This window comes from Dendropsophus ebraccatus, chromosome 3, assembly GCF_027789765.1.
Source record: "Dendropsophus ebraccatus isolate aDenEbr1 chromosome 3, aDenEbr1.pat, whole genome shotgun sequence".
In the NCBI taxonomy this organism is placed as follows: domain Eukaryota; kingdom Metazoa; phylum Chordata; class Amphibia; order Anura; family Hylidae; genus Dendropsophus; species Dendropsophus ebraccatus.
The window spans coordinates 7,605,134-7,632,884 of record NC_091456.1 but is presented as its reverse complement, the minus strand read 5'-3'; the positions used below and the strand labels follow the sequence as shown (position 1 = coordinate 7,632,884).

General features: G+C 43.8%; 1 protein-coding gene across 2 annotated transcripts in view; it reads right to left on the bottom strand.

Moving 5' to 3' along the window:
- The window catches only part of HECTD4 (HECT domain E3 ubiquitin protein ligase 4), a 139,610-nt gene that overhangs the window by 97,693 nt on the left and 14,166 nt on the right, over nt 1-27,751 (bottom strand). For both annotated transcript variants that reach the window (XM_069960760.1, XM_069960761.1), the window contains exons 2-13: nt 20,316-20,830; nt 19,166-19,255; nt 15,565-15,695; nt 12,443-12,551; nt 11,416-11,554; nt 9,462-9,632; nt 8,147-8,339; nt 6,974-7,135; nt 5,798-5,911; nt 4,807-4,947; nt 3,278-3,510; nt 675-820 (exon numbers count right to left, since the gene is read on the bottom strand). In XM_069960760.1, the coding sequence (XP_069816861.1) occupies nt 675-820; nt 3,278-3,510; nt 4,807-4,947; nt 5,798-5,911; nt 6,974-7,135; nt 8,147-8,339; nt 9,462-9,632; nt 11,416-11,554; nt 12,443-12,551; nt 15,565-15,695; nt 19,166-19,255; nt 20,316-20,830 (2,144 nt within the window). The remainder of the gene's footprint in view (nt 1-674; nt 821-3,277; nt 3,511-4,806; nt 4,948-5,797; nt 5,912-6,973; nt 7,136-8,146; nt 8,340-9,461; nt 9,633-11,415; nt 11,555-12,442; nt 12,552-15,564; nt 15,696-19,165; nt 19,256-20,315; nt 20,831-27,751) is intronic.

The following is a 27,751-nucleotide window of genomic DNA, read 5'->3' as shown; positions in this document are numbered from 1 at the left end:
CAGCACTGCAGTCTTACGGTCATTAGCGGCTGGCAGGTTCACTGGCCCGAACATACTGATAGTGCCGCTTTAAACTGGTGTTAGAATATGTAGATGTGTTGATGTTCACAGAAATAACTATCCATAAATAAGCCCCTAGTATTAATATTATAGAAGCTAAGAAGCCAAGCCAACACCCTCTATAGCACAGATACAGCAGAAAAAGGTGAAAATGTTATACCACATGTATCTGTGCATGGATGGCCTGAAGTCACTACATATACCATTACCATAATGGCCATTTTCCAAGTTTGAGTACAAGAAAAAATAAACCTGCATATGTTCAGACCATGAGCCGAGCCTAGGCCTGAGACCATTATATGGGGCCACTACCCAGAGCACACAGACCTGACTGAAACAAGATAGACCTATTCTAGTTTTCTTGGCAGAGGCCATATTGGGTTGTAGCTATGGCCGGAGAAATCTATAGTACGATATCATAACCAAATGGACCAAAATATTTTCACCTAAACTTTTGTACTAAATTTTGCATTTTTTTTATTTTTTTTTTTTGGGGGGGGGGGGGGGAGGAGAAGAGATATGAAAAAGGAAATGAGAAGATACACAGAATTAGAATATACCACAAAAAGGTGTTATGTGCCAGAACATATGTAAATGGAGCCTGGGTAACCTACCTAATAGCCAGACAGACCTCCTTCTGGATTTCTGGGCAGATTTGGTCCTTTGGTGCCATAAGCAGCTGCCAAAGCAACAATCCAGCTCTCCGGATGGTATCTCTGTTCCTCTCAGTTTGGGGGTTAAGGAAAAACTTGAACACAACCTGCAAACACAGTATTGTAGCATTGTAATATAACAGGCGACCTAGTAACTAGTCATCAATTGTATCAAGTTTGGTTAACAACCTCCAATTTCAACCAATCTTTACTATTGTATTCTATGTTTAAATCCAGCTTATACATATTGTGTCCACATTGTGCTCCATGCTTCGGCGATTTTTGGTCTTTTCCCTGTTCAAAATAAAAGAAGACCAAACACAGGAATTCTCAGTCCTTTGCTGACAGACATGGCTTGAAATTGATTGACAGCCATTCCTGAGCGTGCACGGAGCAGGACAAGTCTCCACTGCACATGTATACAGCTGCTGAGCATCCACATTCAGTGGTGGAGCTTGCATTGTATGGTCAGCTCTCCTGTCACACAGCACCAAAACCTCTGTAACCACACAGTGACACTATACTGACTGAATTGGTGCATAACAAAAGAGCATAATTATATTATTAACTTTTGATAATTCTAAGTGATACAACCTGCATGATGGACAGGTGTCTTTCCTTGTGTGAGTACACAAAGGACGGGAACTTCTGGTGTTTGGCCTCTTTTTTTAAACAGAGAAAAGCCCAAATATCAGCATAGAGGGAGCATAGAGCACAAGTTTGGGATCACAATCCCTGTTGGTTTCTTAAAAAAAAAAAAAAAGCAGAATGGGTGCGCTTTAAGACCCTGTGACCTGCACCTTCTCCCTCGATCACATGCTGATGATATCATGGAAGGTCCTGCGGTTGAGTCTTCTGGCCAGGTATGGTAGTACTGGAAGTCATCCAGTTGTAGGGGAAGCTGGATGTCATGTGCACATCACATCCAGCTTCTTCTTCTGCCCTTCACTGATGTCAATGGTCTCCCAGCAAGAGAAGGGAGAGGACTGTACGGTTATGAAAGGTACAGTCCAGTATGCCTTAGGGCCTATTTTATGGAGCGTGATTTGGCCGTTAATCTCTCCGTGTAACAGACAACAATCTTCGGCTGATCACATCTTTAGGTCCAGACCTAAAATCATCAGCCACTGACCGAGCATCACTATGTGTAATAGCTGGATTGAATGAACTATTATATATTACGGGGGAGAGTTATCAAACTGGTTCTTTGAAAAATGAAGGGTGTACTCTGATTGGTTGCTAGGGGCAACGAAGACAATTCTACTTTACAACAGTTTGATAAACCTCCCCCTACTTCTTCATTCTTCTGGACTTCTCCTGTCCTCTGCTTGTTTCCTAGCGCCGCGGTGGTCCTGGCCAGTGATTGGCTGAGCGGCCTGCCAGCTCAGAGACCGCTTTGAAGTTGCAGGCAGGAGAAAACCGGGAGCGTGGAGAGGTATTAACAGAGCTGCACGAACATCGCTAATGAATATATACATATATCCCTTGTTAAACGATTGCTGAGCAGTCTTAATAGGCTCGGTAAACGAGCGCTGATCTAGCAGACCGGCACAGGTTACATTGATCGGGCTGTCATCGGCTTGTGTTTTGGGACCCTTAGTGTGTGATTTGTTAATTGAAGCACGTGGTGACAGGATTTCTGTTACAAACCGACGCAGGACACATTAAGGCATATATAGATAGAGTGAGTAAGTATACTATATTGTCAAGTCCTTTGAACACATGCAGTGAGTAACAGATCCCTTTTAGGGTGGCTTCACACATAACGTATTCGATGTCTGGAATTTCCGGCTCAGCCAATCAGTGGCTGCGGTGGGGAAGTGCACTGATTGGCTGAGCGGGACATCCAGATGCCAGGAACCCTCAAAGCAAGCAGAATGTGGAGCAGGTATTGTATATACTGGGGGCTTAAAGGAGAAGTCAAGCAAAATGTTTTAGTATTGCAGTGCCCCCCAAAAGTTATAAAAATCCCCATTATACACTTATTACAGAAAATGCTAATAAAGTCACTTCCTGGGTAACATGGTGATGTCACTTCCTGGGTAACATGGCGATGTCACCACCCGACTCCCAGAGCTATGTGGGCTGTGGCTGCTGCCACCATCCTCTCCAGCAGCCACAGCCCGCACAGCTCTTGGAGTCGGGTGGTGACGTCGCCATGTTTATCCAGGAAGTGACGCCGCCATGTTTATCCAGGAAGTGACGTCGCCATGTTTATCCAGGAAGTGAAGCCTTGATGCAGTAGTAAGTGCAGGGAAAAAAAGTGCTGTATAAGCATTTCCTGTAATAAGTGTAGATTGGTGATTTGCATAACTTTTTGGGGGCAATACAACACTTAAAAAATTTTCGCTGGATATTTTCCTTAAGGGGGGCTACCTTTTATATACTCGCAGTGGGATGACAATTATGCTGCGAGTATGTAATCTCATTGAAAGTTAAAAGTGAAGGGATCCGCACCGGATACGTTGTGTGTGAACCCACCCCTTACCATGTAGCCAAACTCCAGCCAGGGACTATTTTCCATACAACTTCATCAGCAAACTTCCCTATTAAATTTAAAGTACCTGAAACACCACAAGGATGCAGCGGATGATACATTTATCTCCGTTAACCATCGCTTTCTCCATGATATCACATATGCTGCTCAGGTGATGCGACTCAATCGGATGTTGTTTTCCTAGGAAGGTTGTGATAGGTAAGCTGCTGCTATTGGCCAAGAGGTTGAGCTGATGAATGCACATGGCGCCCACGTGATGAAGTAACTGGTTTATAACCTCATTGGTGGTTACCGCCTCTCCTGCAAAAAATATCATACAGCATTAAATCGGAGAACAAAAATAGAGGACGACAATGTCAACGGCTTCATGGGAATTGCCGACTGGTTGCTATGAAACACTGAGAAAAGAGACGCAGAGGTAAAGAAAGATTTCATTAAAAAAAGGGGCACAACCCCCTGCTGGAACCTTTCTAGGCCTTATTCATACTTTCCATGGATTTTATAGCCCATTGCTTTCTATTGCGTTATTCACACTATCTGTTTTTTTTCACAGATCCGTGAAACAACAGGACCTTGAAAATCAGTGAACATGTGAAGGCAGCCTTACATAGGGCACATAGTCTCTTCAAACTGTACCTTAACTATTATTTTAAGGGGTTATCCAGTGCTACAGAAACATGGCCACTTTCTTTCAGAGACAGCACTAGCACGACTCTTGTCTCCAGTTCAGGTCGGTTTGCAATTAAGCTCCATTCACTTTAAATGGAACTGAGCAGCAAAACCCCGCCCAAGCTGGAGACAAGAGCGGTGCTGTCTCTGGAAGAAAGTGGCCATGTTTCTGTAGCGCTGGATAACCCCTCTAAACTTCTGACACGTTACAGCTGAAAAACCTCTCTAACAGCAGCTCAGGCAAGATGGCTGCCCCCACAACCATGTACCAAAAATAGAGTTAAACTACTCCATAAGGTACTCCAGCGAAAATCAGATCAAATGGTTTCAGAAAGTTACATAGATTTGTAATTTACTTCTATTTAAAAGTCTCCAGTCTTCCAGTACTTATCAGCTGCTGTATGTCCTGCAGGAAGTAGTGTATACTTTCCAGTCTGACACTGTCCAAAGCGGTAGAGGTTTTCTATGGGGATTTGCTGCTGCTCTGGACAGTTCCTGACATGGACAGAGGTGGCAGCAGAGAGCGCTGTGTCACACTGGAAAGAAAACAAAATTTCCTGCAGGACATACAGCAGCTGATAAGAACTGGAAGAATGGAGATTTTTAAATAGAAGTAAATTACAAATCTATATAAACTTTCTAAAATCAGTAGAGTTGAAATAAAAAGATTTTCGACGGAGTACCCCCCTCTAAATTCTGAATAATACATTGGAAAAATATATATATGGGTTTAATTGACATGAAATATAGTAGAGCCCTTCAACAGTCGAGTCCTGTCAGGTTAAGTTGCCAGGTATTCTTCTTTTCTTACAGGTGAATTCCAGTATAAACACTTATCCTAACACTAAATATTCTGTAGATATTTAGTCCTGTGCATTATATTTCATATTACATTTCAGATTGCATCAGAAATACATGGAGATTTACCTTTGGGGTCAGCAATGATGTGAGTGACTCCAAGTCTCTGACACACTACATGGAAAGCCTGGTTACCTGGATTACACCACTGGTCAATGTAATCATTGGAGCAGGTCCAGATCATGTTATTCATCGTATCATAACAAGCACCTACAATCACACAGCAAACAAGATTTTATCATCACAAAATCTCCACAAAAGTACAGAAGCATAAGATACGACACCCCCCTCCCCCATCCCGGGCAAGAGGGGAAACACAAGCTGCACATGCAAAATAGTGAGCTAATCCTAAGGCCTCATTCACACGTCTGTAGTGCTCCGCAATTCACAGACCATTACATACAAGATAGTGTCAGTGCCACAAATGTGGGACAGATCAACACCAGGACCTGTCTTTCCGTCCCGGATCACAGCCCTATATACATGTTCGGACCTGTAAACGGGGCCATTAAAATCTATCCGTCCTCTCATGTTCTGTCCACCATTGCTGACCCAAAATACAGATGTGTGAACAGGGCCCACGGATGAAATTCCTGACTTGTCTTACCTGAGCCAACCAAGTGGCCACATGAAGACAGCAGCAATGCTAAGCTAGGTATATGTTGTTTTACTAACACCACTTCTATATACTAAGGCTGGGCTCACACTACATTTTTTTTTCATCGATTTATTTCATCTGGTTTTGTAAAAAACGGAAGCATTCGTAAGCCTCAGTTTTAATCCATTTTTCCATTGACTTCGGTTATAAAAAATGGGATCAAAACGCATCCTTTTCTTTTAACATACACAAAAATGTGGTCGACCACAATTTTTTGCAAGTTAAAAAAAAAAAAAACATGATGCGTTTTGATACATTTTTTTTTTTATAACAGAAGTCAATGGAAAAATGGAGGCTTACAAATGCATGAAATAAACGGATGAAAAAAACCTAGTGTGAACCCAGCCTAACTCAAAATGTACAGCTTCTCTTTCTTCATACAGCGAACACCTTAACTCTTACCCAGTCCGGTGACTAGTGCCCCGCGGCCCAGGGAGCTGCCGGCAGCATCAATAAGGTCAGCCCGATTTGTGAACTGTCCATCAGAAATGTTAAACACCAGGCTGGAAGCCAGAACTGAAAGAAAGAATACATGAACGACAAAAGATTAGCAATAAAATGATTATTTTTTGGCTTATACAGAACACATAGAAGCATACAGAGGATACAAATCTGTACATACTGTATAAGGGTACACATACACGTACAGCGGTCACAGCATGGTTTTGGCTTTAGTGTGTGTGCACACTGAGCAATTCTCGCAGAATTTTGAGAAGATTCTGCGCTAAAATGCGCACAGAATCCGTACAAAATTCCATCCGTAAAAAATTAGCCCCCTTTGTTTTCTATTGCATTTCTGCACATTAGTGCACACAGTGGAAATTTCCATCCGAAATTCCGTCTGGATTCGGCGTTCCACCCAAAGAATTGACATGTCTCACTAAGGCTAGGTTTACACTGTGATTTTGCAATCCGTTTTATAAAGAAAAAAAAAAAAAACAACGGATAAATAACGGTTGCATTTGTGTAAATTCGTTTTTATCGGATTTTTCATTGACTTACACAATTAAAAAAAAAATAAAAAAATCACAATACGCATCCGTTTTCCTTTAACGTACACATGTGGTGAACCATGCTTTTATGTATGCAAAAAAAAATAATAAATGATGCGTTAATGGAAGTTAATGAAAAAACTGAAAAAAAAGCGGATTCGCACAAATGCACGTCCATCCATAAAACGGATTGCAAAAACGCAGTGTGGGTTAAAGCTGCAGTTTTCACTGTTTTGACAATTGATGCGAGTTTAGTCTAATATGCTGGACCATGACGCCTTCTTTTCCCAATACTCTCAGAAATCAGATATACATTTTTTTTTTTTACATGAAACAAAAAAACTTTTGACATTTCAAAAAGACATTAATTTTTTTCGATCAGGGCCTGGGTGTTCAGACTCCCACCAATTGCCAGAAAGAGCAGGGAGAAGTACTCGGCTAAGTGCTTCTCTCGCTTTCTGCTCTCGGTTTCACTGCAGGAGAAGGACTCCATAGACTTACTAGAGAATCCATCTTCAGCAATGGTAACTCAGCATACATGCAACAAGAGAAAAATCTGAATAAGTACATGGATTTAATGACCTACTTTTTAGTGATGACAAGCCGCTGGTTCCACCAAACAGAGACCTTGTTGCTGAACTTCCTGAGCCTCCTGGAGGTGGAACAATAAGTACCAGGTATGTTCCACATGTGTACATAGGCGTCTTCCGTAATATCTTCAGAGGAAGGCCGCAGCTTGTGTTTGCAGCTACAAGATATTACAAGACAGGTTTACACTCTGACCATTAGGTAACACTCTAACAACAAGTGAGCTGCTCACTAGCGTGGGGTTAGTTACCAACAAAGCATTTCCCCATAAGGCTTTAAGCTTTGCTGGAACCAAGAACAAAAGTACTCGATTTACCCAACTAACTCAACGCTGGGTCTGACGGATTTTGTAACCGAAGGATCGACATAAATGTGATCAGAGCAAACGTCAAGGATTTGATGGGACGCACCAACTGCTTCACTACAAAGCAAGCGCCTTTAGAGATCTTGTAAACTTCAGTGAGAATTTTATATCAAAATTTTAAAACTGATGACTGACTACTCATGTTATAGAGCAGAATGATATATATACACATACATATATCTATCTTTATAGGGAAAAAATTTATAAAACGTGTAATTTATTGATAGAAATCTCTAATGTTTCCAGGCTAAAGAGTCCAGTCGATTGAGTGACTCCGCCCACTGGACTCCTTAACACAAAATGATCAGGGATATTAATCAACATGTTACAGGTTATACAGATTTTTTTTCCCATAAAGATACATATATCACTCTGCTCAGTTCTTCCAGCTCTTTAACATGATGATGATAGATTAGATAGCATTGTCCCTTTAAAGGAGAAGTCCGGCCAACACATATTTAAGTATGTTATTGCCCAGCAAAAATGGTGACATCACGACCTACTGTCTAACATACAGAAGTGTGGGCTGGACTGTGCGGGGACGGAAGCGTGAAACTGGGTGACCTCTGGTAACAGCTCTGGTGCGGGATGGGAGAGAGACCACCGGGATGTGGAATGTGAATCATCATCATCATCCCGCTGGTCTCTTTCCCGTCATTACCTGTATTATCCTGTGCAATAGGGGGTATCAGCAGCTTAGAGTCGCCTAACCTGCTGATAGTTGCCCTGTACCAACTCCTCCTAGCTTAAACCTCTAGAAATAACTCCCATGAGCCTCTATTGTATAAAATCTTAGGGAACACTCACCAGTTTGGTCCTCTTTTAGAGTGTTCGAGATTGTCGAGCCAGTAAGGGCGGCCAGAGTTGCTGAAGGTGAAGCTCTATATCTAGACAATCTACTGAGCAGCATTTCATTGATACTTTTCGCAGATTCTCCCTCTTTCCTCATCAGTATGATGCGCTCATGAAGAGGACTGGCTGTGTAGACACCATTTTCAGCCTAGGAAATATATATATGCTATGATTAAATAGTACTAATAAAATGGTCTCCTTGGCTTATAAGCACTGCAAGAACAATACAAAAATCACCATGTTATCCAGGGAGTGAAGCCTTGATGCAGTAGTAAGTGCAGGGAAAAAAGCACTTTATAAGCATTTCCCGTAATAAGTGTATATTGGGGATTTGCATAACTTTTGGTGGGCAATACAATACTTTAATAAAATTTTTCTCCAGACTTCTTTTGCCACAACCAAAATCCATTGTCTATCCATAGAACAGGTGATAAATATCTGATCGCTGTGGGCACTCCCAATGAGAATCCCACTTATAACCAGAGAGAGAGTACTGAGACCGTTTACATCAGTCATCAAATCTCCATTATTAAAGGAAATCTGTCACTAGGTTTATGCTTCCCCTAAATGAGGGCAGCTAGACTAGTGGCAGAAATGCTGAACAGATCGGTGTATTACTTAGATCATTCTGTTTAGCTATTCTCCTAACATGCAGGTACACATCTCTGATCTCAGGGAGACCAGCCAAACGACAACACTGCCGACTGCTAGTGAAAGCGCTCAAAGCATTGAAGTCCTAGGTGCACTGCCCCCTGGGAAACATGAATATGCAAAAGAGGATGCAGGAAAATGGGATTCTTGCCACACCCCTCCCCCCCTGCTGCTGATTGACCTTTAACTGCCTATACACAGCATGCATAAATAACTGCCAATTAGCAGCTGGTGGGTGGAGTTTGCTGCTGCTCATGAATACCCAGGACTATTGATCACACATAATTGAGATAATTGTTATTCAGGAGGATCTCTCTAAATGAGCTGCAAAGGACAATGTAATGGATGTGGCATTCTGCTCAGCTTCTCTGTCACTAGTTTATGTTACCCTTAGATAGGATATTATAAACCTACTGACAGTGTCTCTTTAAAGAAAAAAAACTAAAACTCATCGGAAACAGAAACCCAGTAGGTAAAAACTGCAATTTCACTGTTCGATTGCTTAATAGAGGGGCAAAATGTACCTATCAGCAACCAAACAAGTAAGGCACAAACCGGAGACAGCTATAGTTCTATAGCCCGTACTGACCACAGAAAACTCAAACTTTTCAAATCTCACATTTAGTTCAAAGATGTCCATGAAAACAGAGTGGCCCTTTGGAGTCTTTTCGTTCAGACTTGCTGGAGACCAAACCCAGTAAAAGTAAGAGCCGTCAGAACATAGGTGTACAGTGGTCATGTTGCTCCCGACAGGAAAATGATTGGCTGGCATGGTGATTATCTGAGAGATCTGAGGAAGAAGAGAAGAAGAAATCCATCACTCGGCCCCCGATGAATTGACATTGACTGCTTTCCCGCACATCATTTATTGTTTTACTCATCTATTCATACATTGTCTAGTAATATCCCCCATGCGGTCCAGCTGTGTCAGCATTCTCCTTTAAGACGTATCTACCACAGTGTGAGGAGGAGACATCGCCTTTGTAACGCAGGCTATTATTATACTGGGCTTTCTTATGACAATACCCTCGTTGCTTCTTTAGCTGGTGGATCATATTGCTACATGGTTCAGCAAAAAGTTATTTTAATTTTAAGCTGCTGATCCCACAGAAGACTCAGCACTTTAGGATTTAAAGGCCCAGCGCAATGCAGACCTGATCTAAGCAGGAGTTCTGTCAGAACAGCATCAAGAAATCCTCAGTAAGGCTGGGTTCACACTATGTTTTTTGCAAAAAACGGATGAAAAACTGATAAAAAAAAAAAGGATGCAACTGTGTGCATCCGTTTTGCCATTGACATCCATTATAAAAAGAGAACGGATCAAAATGGATGCGTTTTTTTTAACGGACACAAAAACGTGGTCAACCTCATTTTTGTGTCCCCCCCCCCAAAAACGGAACGTTTTGATCTAGGGTTTTTTTTATAATGGAAGTCAATGGAAAAATGGATCAAAACGGATGCACACAGTTGCATCCGTTTTTATCTCATCAATTTTTTGCAAAAAACGGATTGCAAAAAGGTAGTGTGAACACAGCCTAAAGCCTCATTAGGTCAGTGTCCACAATCTCGCCCCCAATACGGAAAAAAAATGTTCCATAATTCGTAATTTTTTTTGTCGAAGTTACGAACAGTCCGTAAAAATCACAGATTCCATTGACTTCTATGGGAGAATCAAATAGCCAATTATGTGTTGTTTTTTTGCAGCACAGACTGTGGATCTGTAACACTGATGACGGGTGTAAATAACCCAATAGAAATCAATGGGACCTAAATTTGCCAACTACAGAACATGTGAACCAGGCTGTATCCATGTAGTCCATGCGATCCTCGGGCTGTATCCACCCTCTTCAGAGAGGGAGTAGAAAGTAGGATTAAAATATCGAAAACGAATCCCCCTTCGCTCATCTCTAATAAGAAGTATGGTCAAGCCGGAAATCAACTCTGAAGGCCCTTAGAGAATGGTGCAAATGTTCATTTTTTTGTTTTAATTATTTTCTCCTCCCCTTCATCAGGCAAAACGCCTCCGTTTGTACGCCGTTCATTGTGTAGTACAACTGACAATTTTTTCATTTTTGTTTTTCTTCTCAGGTTCTAAAAACCGTAAAGCTTTTTATTAACCGGTGTGGTGGGAACATAACAATCAAGTGATACTTACCTGTCCCGGTGCCCCCACAGCGCAGCACGACCGCTCACAGTCATTTGCTGGTCCCCTGTGTCTCAGGTTTCTGTGATCTGTGTTATAGCCCCACCCAGAAATGCCCGCTTACCCTATTGGTAACTGAGGCAGGACACCTCTGCAGTCACTGGCTGGCTGAGTGGGTAGTTTCTGTTGGGTTGGTATGAAACAGGAACCAGGAGTCCAAAGGGCGACATTAAGCAGTGGCACCAGAATGGGTAAGTTTCACTAGATTGTTATGTTACCAATGCCCCCACCCCCCTCCTTTGTGTTTTTTTTTTAAGTTTGCCTGAAGTACCCCTTTAAGGCTGTGTTTACATATTATGGTTGTAACGATGCAATACTGCCCAGATTAAATAGAAACCCACAAAGCATGTATTTCTCTTGTCATAGTTACCTGCAGCGTGTACTGATCAATTATTTGGAAAAGAAAGTGAGGCTTATTGTCAAAAGATGCTGGTCGGTGAAGCAGCTTGCCACTTCCATACGCAACCCAGCCAGCTTCCAGCTCTTCATTTCGACAGTAGACAAAACCCCTGAAAATTAATTCCACAGCATTAGTGACTGGTGGTGAATAGGAGTAGTTGGATAACCCTGGGCTCTTGCTGTGCTGGGAACACCCCCTGGACACCTAAACCTCAGATAAAAGAGTAAAGGAGGACTCTAAGCTGGGATTGCAGAGTGCTGGGCAGGATGAAAGGATTAACATGCTCTTACAATCCGTGCTCTGGCGCAGCTGTCGTTATCCTGCAGCTCCAGTCCCCTAGTTCCGGCTGCTTTGGGGTCTGAGTGAGGACCTGGGATATAACGTGCCAGCCCCGCTCAGCCAGTGAGCGTCCGTAGCAGGGTTCCGCCTCAGTCGTTGACTGAGCTGCAGGATACCGACACCAGGGCTGGAGCGGGGGAGGTGAGAGCATGTTATGTTTTTTTATCCTCCCCCTAACCAGCACTTTGCCAAAAATCACCCCTGCATGGAGTTCTCCTTAAAAAAAAATAATAATTATTCCCCTGAACTGCGAAAAGAAGCTTTATCCCGCCCTCGGCTTTTTTTTTTACCCAATTACCTGCTGACAGGTCTGCTTGAAAGTATTACTGTCATATATGTCAAAAGTTACTGATTGCATCAGGTCTCACTCTTGAGACCCTCTTCAATCCTGAGATATGCATATCCCTGGCTGTCAATCCAATGTGACTTGTTCACTCCATTACAATCAATGGAGCAAAAACAGTCAATTGTTCATCCAGCCAGGGAGTGAAACACACACTTCATACTACTAACACTCTCTGTATCTCAGGATCACAGTAGTCTCAGACGGGAGACAAGGTGAGATCAGTAACAGCTGGAGGGCCTGAGTTTATCATCTATGCTTTAAAAAAAATGGCTGTTTAAAATTCCTAGAATCCCGCACTGTAACCGTACTTACCGTAAAGTGCCATGCAGTCCAGAGCCAAGCTTACTCAAGCCTCTCCCCACTGAGTTAGTTGTGTATAAGTAAAGTCCATCAGATGCAAGGCAGCGTCCCAAGTCTGCATCTGTAATAGAAGACTAAATTAGGAAGAGATTTTCTGGCACATATGGTTCCAGCTACAGAGGTGTGAATGAGCTCTTGGCCGCAGCTCGGGTTTTTTAAGTATGCGGCTTCCATTTTTGCTCCCCATAGACAATCCCTCCTATACAGGCAACAATATATATGCTGTATAATTCCTCTGCTTCCCTAAGGAACTAAAAAAGCCCATTTACTGATCTAGCTGGTCAGTGATATGAAGACTTCTTGCTCACACAATCTGATCCTGTGTGACTCCTGGTTATGAAGTTTCTTAAAGGGAATGTGTCATCAGAAGGTGACTAACCAGTGTAATGTTCTGCCGTCTCCTCTGTGGCGTGGCTCTCTTAGAATCAATGAAGCTCCATCACATAGGGGAGGGATTTGGTCACACCGGGGGTGGAAGGGCGCCCACCTCCAGTGCGTCAGGCTAAGCCGATTCCCAGAAATATACTGGCGCCGTGCATGGGAACCAAGCCGCAGTTCAAGAAAAGGACCGCGGCACTGGCATATCTGCACCGCCACCAGACTATTGATGTAAAAATATTAAAGTGATTTACCTAATGGTCCATTCGCTTTTAACATATTTTAAAAGAATTTTTGGTGACTTTTTGCTAATTTTCCATTTTTCTATCTATAGTATAAAATAATTTTGATATCTTGCAGTTTCCTTTCTCACCACTGGGGCTAAAACTAAGTTGAGACTTCCTGTTGTGTCTATGGTGATAAGAGGAGGCTGCTGTAAAGTGATCTGTACAGCATTGCGGCGTCATGTGACACCAGTAGATAGAGGAGACAATAGCAGCTCTCTGTGGAATGACCTCTTCACAGGTCACAGAGCGCTCAGTAATGTCTCACATTCATCTCAAGGGGACATAGTCTGTCTATAGTCTTCTATGTCAATGAGTCTGGCATGTAAAGCATGTCACTAAATGCTGTTAAGAACAGCCCAGGCAATATGGCCGCCCCCATAATAATGTACAAAAAGTGAAATAAATAAAAATACAGTCAGAAAAAATAATTACAATAAAAGAACAAGTTTTAATATCTGACTCTAATCAGTAAAAAGAAATTTAGGTGACACATTCCCTTTAACTGACCTGCTGTAAATGAGCTGCATCAGTGTCAGATCTAAGGGTCCATTTACACATAGAGATTATCTGACAGATTATCTGCCAAAGATTTGAAGCCAAAGCCAGAAATGGATTTCAAAAGAGGAGAAATCTCAGGCTTTCCTGTATGACCTGATCTCTGTTTATAGTCTGCTTCTGGCTTTGGCTTCAAATTTTTGGCAGATAATCTGTCAAATAATCTTTCTGTGTAAATGGACCCTAAAGGAGAGCACTTGCTGGCAATGCTGTAGTGATTAACCCTGACATTTGCAGCCTGACTTCCCAAGCTTCATTGCCACCTATTAGTGAAGTCTAACTATAATGTTTTATTTACTAAATGGCGAGTGCATCACTTGAAGTGCCCATTCTCATCTCATTTGGTGGGGCACAACACCCCCCTCAGAGCCCTGTGAGTTGGGATTTACTTTCGCTAACCCAGTACATTTTTTCTAAGAATTAAATTCCAACATGCAGATACCCTTAGATTTCATGGAAAAGGAAAAAACTCTGGTGAAGAGATTGGAACGGAGTTACCATAGCAGCACAATCCGACACAGCTAGAAGACTTTTAGGTATTAAGATAGTAACACCAGTCAAAATGGATTATTCATCTAAATATAGATGATTTTTTTTTTTTTTTTAGGGCCTTAAGCAAGCACCCTGTATATAATGATGGAGTAAGAACCCCAAAACAGAGGTGTAAGATTCTAGTCATGTTTCAAAGGCCTTTAAAGGGGTTATCAGGCGTTTTAAAATTAACAAAAAATCTAACACCTATGCTTATCTCTCTGCGCTCTCCCAGCGTTCTTCTGCGGTGAACTCCTCTCTGGAGTGACAGCCCACTCAGCCAATCAATGACTCAGCCAATTAAATCAGTGATTGGCTGAGCAGATCAGCTGTCACTCCCAAGATAAGTCTGTCTCAGAAGTGGCGGTGGCTGCGACCAGTGTGGGGACACTGGAGGCGCCGCTCTTCGTTATTTTCCGTTTGTCTGCAGCAAAATATCAAAAATTTTAAAGAGGCGGAAAAACCCTTTAATGGGTTGGAAATTGATTTCCAGGGTAAGATATCTATAGATGGTTTTAGGGCCCTATTACTTGGAGTGATAACCAGCCAAATCAGGCCGGTACTGCTCAGTGTAATAAAGACAACAATCCGCCAAAGAGGCGATCATCGGCTGATCATTGTCTTTGAGCAAGTTTAAAAATCATCACACGCATCGCTACATGCAATAGGTAGCGCATTTATATATATACACACATACACACACACACACTCACTCATTATTCATATACATATTATATACACACATACACACCCAGCCCTTAAGGCACGATAATCAAGCCACATAATAGGTAGCACGTTTATGTATAATAGGTTCTGTAAGCAAGCAGTGCTCGCTTATCGTTAAAGGGGTAGTTCACCCAAAAAAATGTACTTTCAAATCAAATTTGTCATTTCTTAAAATCCCAAGTCTTCCAGTACTTATCAACTGCTGTATGTCCTGCAGGAAGTTATGTATTCTCTCCAGTCTGACACGGTGCTCTCCGCTGCCACCTCTGTCCATGTCAGGAACTGTCCAGAGCAGTAGCAAATCCTCATAGAAAACCTCTCCTGCTCTGGACAGTTCCTGACATGGACAAAGGTGGCAGCAGAGAGCACCATGTTCGACTAGAAAGAATACACCACTTCCTGCAGGACATACAGCAGCAGATAAGTACTGAAAGACTGAAGATTTTTCTAATAGAAGTAAATTACAAATCTCTGGCACAAGTTGATTTGAAAGAAAAAAAGATTTTGATATACAACTCCTTTAATATCAGGCCGTGTAATACAGCCCTTAGAGAGGCCATTTACTTCCTATCTTAGTTTAGAGCAATGACCATTCACCTTTGTTTTCATTGTTTGAGCCACTGGTCCCATCGGGAGCTGGAAGCATATCCTCAAAACCCCAGGATACAATGTGCTTGCTTCCAAGTAAACAAGAGGGAGATCCCGGCCCTCCTTCCAGAAGCAGCAACCTGGAGAAAAAGTAACACATCTGAACAGGAGAATCTGCCTGCAGTTTAAGTGAATTAAGAAGCAAAAAGAACAAGACTGAAAAGAAGGTAAGCAGCACGGGACATGCAAACATTCATTATTCATAGGGGAGAGAACATGCTGTGCTATGGCCGCACTATGTATGGACAGCAGAAGAAGACGCTTATTTGCTTGTTGCGGATGCCGCCTCTAACTTTAAAGAAAGAGCAAAAAATATCCATACTTGTTCTGGGCCCCTGAGGATTGTGTAACAGCATCAGTCTTTTTGAATGCAGATAATAACATATTTGCCTAATAAACCCAATTAAAAAGTTTCTTAAAATCGCCTGGACTATTGATTTCTGCAAATAAAATATGACACCAAAACAAAGATCCACAAGGGATCAAAAAAGTGCAGGAATATCACAAATAAATATAATTGTATTCTTTATTTAGGTAATTTTAATTTAAAATACATACAAAAATGAATGAAAAAAGATGAAAAGAGGTTGATGGAATGAAACAGAACCAAATACATAAATTGGTGAGGGGACATAGAAAAATGTTTTTATGAGATCATATATTGCACATGCATGGAAGTTAATAAAGACTAAAATAACTGTGGCAATACAGGCACAAGTAATGTAAGCAGTAGTGATTAGCAGCGAAAGATAAAGTATACAAGGTAAAAAACCTATTTAAAGCTGCAGTTGCTGAATGAGCAACACACTCAGGTGAAATCACCAAAAAATATATAAATACAGATACAGACTAGGAGGATGCGTGTATTGCAACAAGTCCCACACACCTACTCACCCTACGCACGTTTCGCGTGGCTCGCTTTGTCAAGGGATATGAGTAATGAGGGGAAAACCTCATTCTTTTATACTGGATGTAGCCAATCAAAGCACCTCAGCACAGGTGGAGTAACTCACCCTGATGGTAACAATGAAATCAAGGAGGAGAGTATGACGGAGAAAACCGGAAGTACGTGCCGATCATGTGACACAGTGCGTCACACGCTACCGGAAATTATGCCGGCAAACTCCGGTCACATGACCGCAAACGCGGACACGTGACCAAAGAGCGCACCTGACCCAAACGCCGATCATGTGACACAGTGCGTCACACACAACCACAACCAATTTACCTAAATAAAGAATACAATTATATTTATTTGTGATTGTCCTGCACTTTTTTGATCCCTTGTGTATCTTTGTTTTGGTGTAATATATATTTCTATGTGCGTTCAGGACTGAACTATTTGGGCATTCTTTTGTTTGGAAATAAAATATGAAACAACACTGACATCAGGGGGATGGGGGTAAATCAGGATAGGTCCTGATAAATTTCTTATGCCATGACCAGGTCTAAAATTCACCTAGGAGGCCGTCAGCCCCTACTAAGGCCGCTGCTCACAGAGGATTGCTTACTAGGTCACAAGAATGTTTGGAATGGTATCTCTGATGGTGGCATAGCTAGATTATATGAACAATCACAAGTCCCGTGTTTGTGGAGAAGAAATCTCGAATAGAATTACGAGTTCATTCTAACAGATTTTCCATAGTGGAAGAGAAGTACAAGTGAAATCTCATCAAGGAAGTCAATAGCGGAAATCAATAGAATGCTTTCCTTGTCACTTTCTTATAGGGTCCTATTACACAAAGCGATAATCTGCTGAATCAGATGGATTATCACTTCATATAATAAAGAAAATCATCAGGTGACAAGCAGATCGTTGTCTTTTAAAATGTTTAAAAATCATTTTCTGTATATCGCTCCGTTTAACCGTGATGCATGGCTGAGGATGCGAGGGTAAAGAAAAATTTAAGATTATACTTACCTGGCATGGCTCCCCCGGTGTCCTCCAGCCTTGTTCCTGTGTCCCCTTCCCCCTCAGCCACCTCCAGCACTTCTTTTCTAGTCTCTGCAGTAACAGGCCTCTCAGTCAACCACTCGCTGCCATGTTGTCCTATCTCAGCCAATGTTTGGCCAGAAGTGCCAGAGACGGCGGAGGTGAGTGGGGAACACAGGAACAAGGCGGGAGGATTACGGGGAGCCTCACCGGCCACTTTATTAGGTACACCATGCTAGTAACAGGTTGGACCCCCTTTTGCCTTCAGAACTGCCTTAATTCTTGGTGGCATAGATTCAACAAGGTGCTGGAAACATTCCTCAGATATTTTGTTCCATAGTGACATGATGGTATCACACAGTTGCCGCAGATTTGTCGGCTGCACATCCATGATGCGAATCTCCCGTTCCACCACATCCCAAAGATGCTCTATTGGATTGAGATCTGGTGACTGTGGAGGCCATTTGAGTACAGTGACCTCATTGTCATGTTTAAGAAACCAGTCTGAGATGATTCTAGCTTTATGACATGGCGCATTATCCTGCTGAAAGTAGCCATCAGATGTTGGGTCCATTGTGGTCATAAAGGGATGGACATGGTCAGCAACAATACTCAGGTAGGCTGTGGCGTTGCAATGATGTTCAATTGGTACCAAGGGGCCCAAAGAGTGCCAAGAAAATATTCCCCACACCATGACACCACCACCACCAGCCTGAACCGTTGATACAAGGCAGGATGGATCCATGCTTTCATGTTGTTGACGCCAAATTCTGACCCTACCATCCGAATGTCGCAGCAGAAATCGAGACTCATCAGACCAGGCAACGTTTTTCCAATCTTCTACTGTCCAATTTCGATGAGCTTGTGCAAATTGTAGCCTCAGTTTCCTGTTTTTAGCTGAAAGGAGTGGCACCCGGTGTGGTCTTCTGCTGCTGTAGCCCATCTGCCTCAAAGTTGGCCGTACTGTGCGTTCAGAGATGCTCTTCTGCCTACCTTGGTTGTAACGGTTGGCTATTTGAGTCACTGTTGCCTTTCTATCAGCTCGAACCAGTCTGCCCATTCTCCTCTGACCTCTGGCATCAACAAGGCATTTCCGCCCACAGAACTGCCGCTCACTGGATGTTTTTTCTTTTTCGGACCATTCTCTGTAAACCCTAGAGATGGTTGTGCGTGAAAATCCCAGTAGATCAGCAGTTACTGAAATACTCAGACCAGCCCTTCTGGCACCAACAACCATGCCACGTTCAAAGGCCCTCAAATCACCTTTCTTCCCCATACTGATGCTCGGTTTGAACTGCAGGAGATTGTCTTGACCATGTCTACATGCCTAAATGCACTGAGTTGCCGCCATGTGATTGGCTGATTAGAAATTAAGTGGTAACATGCAGTTGGACAGGTGTACCTAATAAAGTGGCCAATGAGTGTGTATATATATATATATATATATCCCTTGTTGCACAATAATCGAGCCGTGTATGAGCTCAGTAAAGGAGTATTCACAATGTAATACAGCCCATATTTATATAAATATATGTATGTATGTATGTATATATATATATATATATATATATATATATATATATATATATATATATATAACAATGGAGTTGTACTCACCTATACAATACATCTGCCACTGGCAGGGATCCTAAATCAGTCTGTTTTTGTAGTAAGTGTACAGTGTGAATGAAGGTTTTCAACGACCCTCTAAAAGAGAACACAAATAAATTATCAAAACAGTAAAAAAATACCTATGAGTATGTGCTAAGGAACAAAACAGCAGCCGTGACATAAGGAGGAATAGACATCGATGCACGAAGACATCAGTAACTTTTAGGCTAGGTCCACATCATAAACGGGACCTAGCCTGTAATATATATTGGCATACCAGCATATACTGGGAGTAGTTGCAGCAAGACCAATCACTTTGATGGAGCAATGTTAGGAAACATAAGCAATGTTAGGAGGCCTCAGTACTAGCTAATAGGAAATATGAAGTCGACAGGGGGACTGGGAGCTGGAGGATAGGTCACAATTTTTACAGTCTGGACAACTCCTTTAATGTTACACGTACAGTTCACTCAGAGGCAGAATAATATACAGACCCCTGAGGAATGAAAAGGTGGCCACACGTGCGCAGCTTTCCCCATTCATTTCTACGGAGAAACAGCTAACACAATCTGTCAGCGCCATTATCCTTCGGGCCTCAGGAGCTGACATCCTGATACTATCCTCCTATGTTCTGTGCAAGGCTTCATATTATAACTTTAAAGGGAACCAATCAGTATGATGGTGCTGATACGGTTCCCTGCAGCACAGTACAGATCTACTGTGCAGCTCCCGGAGTATATACTATCCCTGGGCGCAGCAGTAACTTTACAAAGGAGAAAAGGAGGTTTTATTCCACTGCACGATGTTGTGAGAGAGGTGGCAACTAGTCAACTGGGCGGGGGGCCGTCTGTAACTAGTCACGGCTGTCTGCCTGTCAGTGCACAATGCGGGGATGATTGACAGGCAGGGAGACCCATTAGTGGCTAATCATCCCCGCACTGTGTGCTAACAGGCAGAGAGCAGTGACTAGTTGCCACCTCTCGCAGACTCGGGCAGCATATTAAAACTACTGCTGCAGCCGTGGCTGGTATATGCTTTGTGAGCTGCACAGTAGATCTATACTGTGCTGCAGGGAATCATGTTGACAGACGGGGTGCAGGTCTTCTCTGCGAGCATCACAGGATGCATGTTTCCTTGCAGCCCAGGCTACGCTTACCTTGCACACGCCAATGCGACTAGAGCTGCGGCAGAGTTCTCCTTCTGCTTGTAAGCGACTTGCTGGTCCGGTGTAGATGTGTCTTCTAACCAGGAGCAAAGCAAAGACTCAATCCCATTCAAGCAGTCTGCTGGTTCTTTAGTCAAACTTAATGGCTGACAGTCCCGAAGGCAATTCAATAGCACCTCAGCGGTTATGTTACAAAGAGAGGGGTCTGTTTTACTCTGAGACTGTATAAGAGGAAAGACCAGCAAGAGTCCCATCCGCGAAGTGAATGGAGCCTGTTCAGGTTGCTGTAACAAGCCTTGCCGTTTGAGCAGTGCCAGGGTTTCTTCGTCTGAGCCGTCCCGTTCGTGCTGCTCTTCCAGAGCCAGCTGACGCTGTGCGTTCCAGAGTCCGCGCAAAGCATTGAGCCGATATTCAAGTAATCGTGCGTAAGCATTGCTCTGGTTCCCACACACGGCTCTTAAGCGTTCTGCTAATTCAGTAGGGTTCTTGGTCTCAAATGTCAAAATCTACAGAAAAAAAGGAATAAATCAGGTTAGAAATAAAAAGGCACTAAATGCAAAGAGTAATGCAGGTCACAGATCTCTGGAAGAACACTCCGCACATATCAATAAGCTGATCCGGTAGATCTGTGGTCATACGTTAAAAGGGGCTTCCAACCCAGCATTTAAATTAATCTATTTAGAGGAGAAGTTCACCCAAAAAAATTCTTTCAAATTACCTAGTGCCAGAGATTTGTAATTTATTTCTATTAAAATATCTCCAGTCTTCCAGTACCTATCAGCTGCTGTATGTCCTACAGGAAGTGGTGTATTCTCTCCAGTCTGACACAGTGCTCTCTGCTGCCACCTCTGTCCATGTCAGGAACTGTCCAGAGCAGGAGAGGTTTTCTATGGGGATTTTCTACTGCTCTGGACAGTTCCTGACATGGACAGAGGTGGCAGCAGAGAGCACTGTGTCAGAATAGAGAGAATACACCACTTCCTGTAGGACACACAGCAGCTGATAAGTACAGAAAGACTCCAGATTAGAAGTAAATAAAAAAATCTCTGGCACTTAATAGCACCAGGTGATTCGAAAGAAATTATATTTTTGTGGACTACCCCTTTAATATTACTTAACTGACAATCTGCCTCACAACTCTTACAGGACTACTCCATCCCACCACAGCAGCACATTGTCTTACTGCAAAGCACTGAACGTGCCCACACCCCATTCATCAATGATTTATATGCTCGAAAGCAACATGTCCGCAACATAGAGAATTTATCCACAATGCTAAACAATCAAATGAAGCACTTCCCTCAAAGCAATAAGTACCCAACCTTCCTAATGCCAACCATCTTAGGGCCGTATCACACAGGCCTGTTTTTCCCCGATTGTGATTGGCTGAGCGGCCTGTCACTTTAGAGACGGGAGCAGAAGTGACAGCAGCGGTCAACATACAAGGCTGAAGGACATCGGAGAACGTGATCAGGTAAGTAACAGCTTTATTATTTTATATACATAATCATCAGCCGTAGCTGTAGCGATGCATGGTCGGCCGATGATTTTTAAACTTGCTAAAAGACAGTGATCAGCTGATGATCAGCTCTTCGGCTTATTGTTGTCTTTATTACAAGGAGCGATATCAGCCTGATTCTGCCGATTATTGCTCTGTTTAATAATGCCGCATTCTTCTCTGATTGTTTCTTGTCTTATTCTCCTCCTCCTCTCCCCTGCCGTTCCGACGTGTCTCACTATCTGATGCTCTGCTTCTGATGACATTGCAACCCTGCTGGACCTGCCTGCTCAGCCAATGACTGGCCGCAGCAATGTCCTGCCTCAGAAGCTGCTTGGCGGAATGAGAAGTTCCTGCAAAGTCAGCAAGTTATTGGAAGCATAAAGATTTAGAAAGCACCAGGGCTCCGAAGCAGGGGATCAGGGCAGAAGAGAAGAGTATGACCTTAAATAGATATCTACATCTAGATAGAATATATGAACAAGCCCTTAAAGGGGTTGTCCACTTTATAGTTAATTTTTCACTGTCCAGTATTAGTACCTGCATTTACAGCTCCCTGTGTGCTTCATAGAGCTAAAATCAAGACTCCCCTCCTCCAGGCTGTGCTGCCCTGCTCTGTGGCGAGTCTGTCCATAAGATGGCTGACATGGAGGTGCACGTTATCATGCCCCACCCCCAGTATCCACTGGTGAGCCTGTATATGCCAATGGAGGACACTGGGGGAGGGGCACAGTCATATGCTCCCCCATGTTGGCCATCTTATGGACAGAATCACCACAGAGCAGGACAGAACAGCCTGGAGGAGGGGAGCTTGACTTAAGCTCTATTAGGTACACAGGGAGCTGCTGTCAGAATATACAGTGAGTACAGGGAGCTGCTGTCAGAATATACAGTGAGTACAGGGAGCTGCTGTCAGAATATACAGTGAGTACACAGGGAGCTGCTGTCAGAATATACAGTGAGTACACAGGGAGCTGCTGTCAGAATATACAGTGAGTACAGGGAGCTGCTGTCAGAATATACAGTGAGTACACAGGGAGCTGCTGTCAGTATATACAGTGAGTACACAGGGAGCTGCTGTCAGTATATACAGTGAGTACACAGGGAGCTGCTGTCAGTATATACAGTGAGTACACAGGGAGCTGCTGTCAGTATATACAGTGAGTACACAGGGAGCTGCTGTCAGTATATACAGTAAGTACACAGGGAGCTGCTGTCAGTATATACAGTGAGTACACAGGGAGCTGCTGTCAGTATATACAGTGAGTACACAGAGAGCTGCTGTCAGTATATACAGTGAGTAAACAGGGAGCTGCTGTCAGTATATACAGTGAGTACACAGGGAGCTGCTGTCAGTATATACAGTGAGTACACAGGGAGCTACTGTCAGTATATACAGTGAGTACACAGAGAGCTGCTGTCAGTATATACAGTGAGTACACAGGGAGCTGCTGTCAGTATATACAGTGAGTACACAGGGAGCTGCTGTCAGTATATACAGTGAGTACACAGGGAGCTGCTGTCAGTATATACAGTGAGTACACAGGGAGCTGCTGTCAGTATATACAGTGAGTACACAGGGAGCTGCTGTCAGTATATACAGTGAGTACACAGGGAGCTGCTGTCAGTATATACAGTGAGTACACAGGGAGCTGCTGTCAGTATATACAGTGAGTACACAGGTAAGTGCTTATTGTGCACATATTACAGCAGCATCACCAGAGGTTTATACAACACGCCATGTGCCAAGTACAGAAGACAGGGAGGAGACTCCGCCAATGCTCCTGGATGCCGCAGCAGGATATTGTGTGAATGGTAAATGATCTGTGTACAGAAACAAGAAAGGTCTCCGGCATTCTAGATGGTGTCAGAACCCTAATAGAGAATGCATGCAGTCCAGAAGCTGCACAGCTACAGTCACTGCCTGCATTGTAAGTGCACGGTCATGTGACTCCCCAGAGAGGTACAATGAGGAGGCTTTGTATGGGGGAAAGAAAGGTTGCTGATAGTAGGATCCACCAGATAGCCTGTGCATGATGAGAGTAACGGACAGAAGTAATAGGCCGAACACGGATGGAACGGGATGGAAGCTGCTAGGAAAGTCACATCTAAAAGACCAACGCTCCGTATGACTTTACTGCAATAGTGGTGAGAAAGCAATAGTAATAGTGAGAATAATAATTATAATAGTTTTTATTAATATAGCGCCAACAGATTCCGCAGCACTTTACAATTCTGGGGGTCCATACATAGACAACAATAGACGTTACAGAGATCTTCATATATTTATCCATACATGAGGAGTGATGGTCCTGCTCGCATGCATCAGCTTACAGACTATTAGGAGGGGGTGCGAGACCAAAAGGCAGAGGGGCAAAGTGCATCATTGTTACAGTGGTCCCGCCATCTTTATAAATAAGGCAGTGCAGGTAAAGGTGGGTGAACCAGTCACTATCCAATCCCTGCATGTGTAGGTCTAAGTGCTTAAAGCAATAGTAATAGTGAGATGCTCAGGAACACAACTATGTCATTCATCACCGAGACATACTAGATAATCCCCCCTAATAACACGAGAAAGCTGTAATAACTGTATGTATAGGTAGCCTAATGGAGTGACCGTGCCACTCCCCCCGCCACCTTACATATAGCCAGATGGAGTGACCCCCTCCCCCCCCCCACCTCACATATAGCCAGATGGAGTGACCCCCTCCCCCCCCCCCACCTCACATATAGCCAGATGGAGTGACCCCCTCCCCCCCCCCACCTCACATATAGCCAGATAGAGTGACCCCCCCACCTCACATATAGCCTGATGGAGTGACCCCCCTACCTCACATATAGCCTGATGGAGTGACCCCCCCCCCCACCTCACATATAGCCTGATGGAGTGACCCCCCCCCCCTCACATATAGCCAGATGGAGTGACCCCCCCCCCTCACATATAGCCTGATGGAGTGACCCCCCCCCTCACATATAGCCTGATGGAGTGACCCCCCCCCCCTCACATATAGCCAGATGGAGCGATCCCCCCACCTCACATATAGCCAGATGGAGCGATCCCCCCACCTCACATATAGCCAGATGGAGTGATCCCCCCACCTCACATATAGCCAGATGGAGTGACACCCCCCCCCCACCTCACATATAGCCTGATGGAGTGACCCCCCCCACCTCACATATAGCCAGATGGAGTGATCCCCCCCACCTCACATATAGCCAGATGGAGTGACCCCCCCACCTCACATATAGCCAGATGGAGTGACCCCCCCCCACCTCACATATAGCCAGATGGAGCGATCCCCCCACCTCACATATAGCCAGATGGAGCGATCCCCCCACCTCACATATAGCCAGATGGAGTGACCCCTCCACACCCCATATACAGCCAGAAGATGGAGTGACCCCCCCCCCCCCCCACCTAACATACAGGCAAATGGAGTGACCCCCCCCTCCCACCTCACATATAGCCAGATGGAGTGACCCCTCCACACCCCATATACAGCCAGATGGAGTGACCCCCCCCCTCACATATAGCCAGATGGAGTGATCCCCCCCACCTCACATATAGCCAGATGGAGTGACACCCCCCCCCCCACCTCACATATAGCCAGATGGAGTGACCCCCCCCCCCCACCCACCTAACATACAGGCAAATGGAGTGACCCCCCCCCTCCCGCCTCACATACAGCCAGATGGAGTGAACCCTCTCCCCCCCACCCCACTCACATACATCACAATCCTTGATAGATCATTTACTCTGAGTTCTCTGCAGAGAGATGTATGAGGAATCGGACCTCTCCTGGCGGCAGGGACCATGGTTACAGCGCTGCCGCCTGGTACAGGTCAGTGAGGGAACAGAGCTCCATACCTTATCATTCACAGATATCTATCAGTTATTAGAAGACATTAGGACTAGAGTGGGCGGAAGTACTGCCGGAATACACACACGGCTCGGACAGGTGTCCATGTGTTCTCAACGGGAATAAGCTGCTCTGAAGTGGCTTATTTCCCAAAGGAACAAAGGATGGGACATTTTAAAAACCTGATACCCCCGCAGACACAAGCGGCTACTTCTGCACCCACTAGAATCAGCAGCCGTGGCCTAACCTTGCTGTTCTGTGTATAGGAACCTTTAGGCCTCATTCTCACCTGCTCTGGACAGTGTCTGACATGGACAGAGGTGGCAGCAGAGAGCACTGTGTCAGACTGGAGAGAATACACCACTTCCTGTAGGACATACAGCAGCTGGTAAGTACTGGAAGACCGGAGATTTTTAAATAAAACTAAAATACAAATTTATATAACTTTCTGAAACTAGTTTAACTGAAAGAAAAATATTTTCGTTGGGAGTACCCCTTTAAAAAGAGTCAGACATGGGGAAAACATCCACTGAGGGGCTGCCCTATGACTATTACAGTACAGACGTCAATCAAGCCAAGCCAAACAAGTCCTAAACAATTCCATCCCTGTCCTCCTGTGCCAGCGATGGGCATCTCACGAGACCCTATCTGACGCTTACTACCTCTTTGGCCATCTGCCATGCTATTAGATTGACAAGTAGTCAGAGGCTGTAAAGGAGAGCGACCAGAAGCAGCGCTCTCACCAGATGTGTGCAGGACAGGAGTCATCCCCCACTGACATGGACGCATCCACTGCGGAAAAGCAGCAGTATAAAGCAAGCGAAAGATGTCATCCCGGGACACACAGTAGGACCGGTAGCAAAAAATTTAAATTATTGATTTTTTTTTTCCTTAAAGGGGTAGTCCACAGGGGAAAAAAAATACTTCAAATAACCTGATGCCACAAAGTTAAATAGATTTGTAATTTACTTCTATTAAAAAATACCAAGTCTTCTGGTACTTATTAACTGCTGTATGTCCTGCAGGAAGTGGTGTATTATTTCCAGTCTGACACAGTGCTCTCTGCTGCCACCTCTGTCCATGTCAGGAACTGTCCAGAGCAGGAGAGGTTTTCTGTTTTAATATTTTTATTTAACTTTCATATCAAAAATTTCAAAATTACAACATCATATTAAAGTTGCATCAAAGACATATGCGTTATATCACAGACAAAACAAGTAAGAAACAATGTATACAGAAAAGCAAGAGATCCATATATCTATAACAGTGCTCATCGGCATAAAACATAGTAACCATCAAAGTACAAACAAGAATAAGAACAAGAACATAACAGGCACTAATCCCGTATAACAATGTATAAAGAATGAAAAGGATTAGGAAGTATAGTATGCGCTGAGCGTCCAGGCATGACAGTTCCTGACATTGACAGAGGTGGCAGCAGAGAGCACTGTGTCAGACAGGAGAGAATACACCACTTCCTGCAGGACATACAGCAGCTGATAAGCACTGGAAGACTGAATTTTTTTTTGATAGAAGTAAAATTACAAATCTAAAACTACATTTCTGTAAATTACTGTAATGGAAACAGTAAAACATATACAAAAATGCAACTTCAACCTAGTCTAACACTGCACAAGATGTCAGATAATACCCCCTGCAGCTTCAGCATATATCTGTGTGGGTTAGGGCCCTATTACACAGAACTATAATCGGCCCTATCCGGACGATTATCAAACAGCATAATAAACACAACGATCAGCCAATGACATCGTTGATATAGGTTTGGACCTATAATTGTCGTGCGCCGACCGCGCATCGTTACGTTTAACAGCGATGCGTGGCCAGTGGCTGATGATTTCCAAACTGTATTCATTACCTATCCATGTTGCAGGGCTCTTGCCTTGCGCTCTGCTTCTCCCCGGGTCCCGCGTGCTCCAGCTTCAGAGCGGCCTGTCTGAGCTGACAGGCCGCTCAGCCAATCACAGGCCGGGACCATCGCGACCAGTGATTGGCTGAGCAGCCTGTCAGCTCAGATAGGCCGCTCTGGAGCTGCAGCATGCAGGACCGGG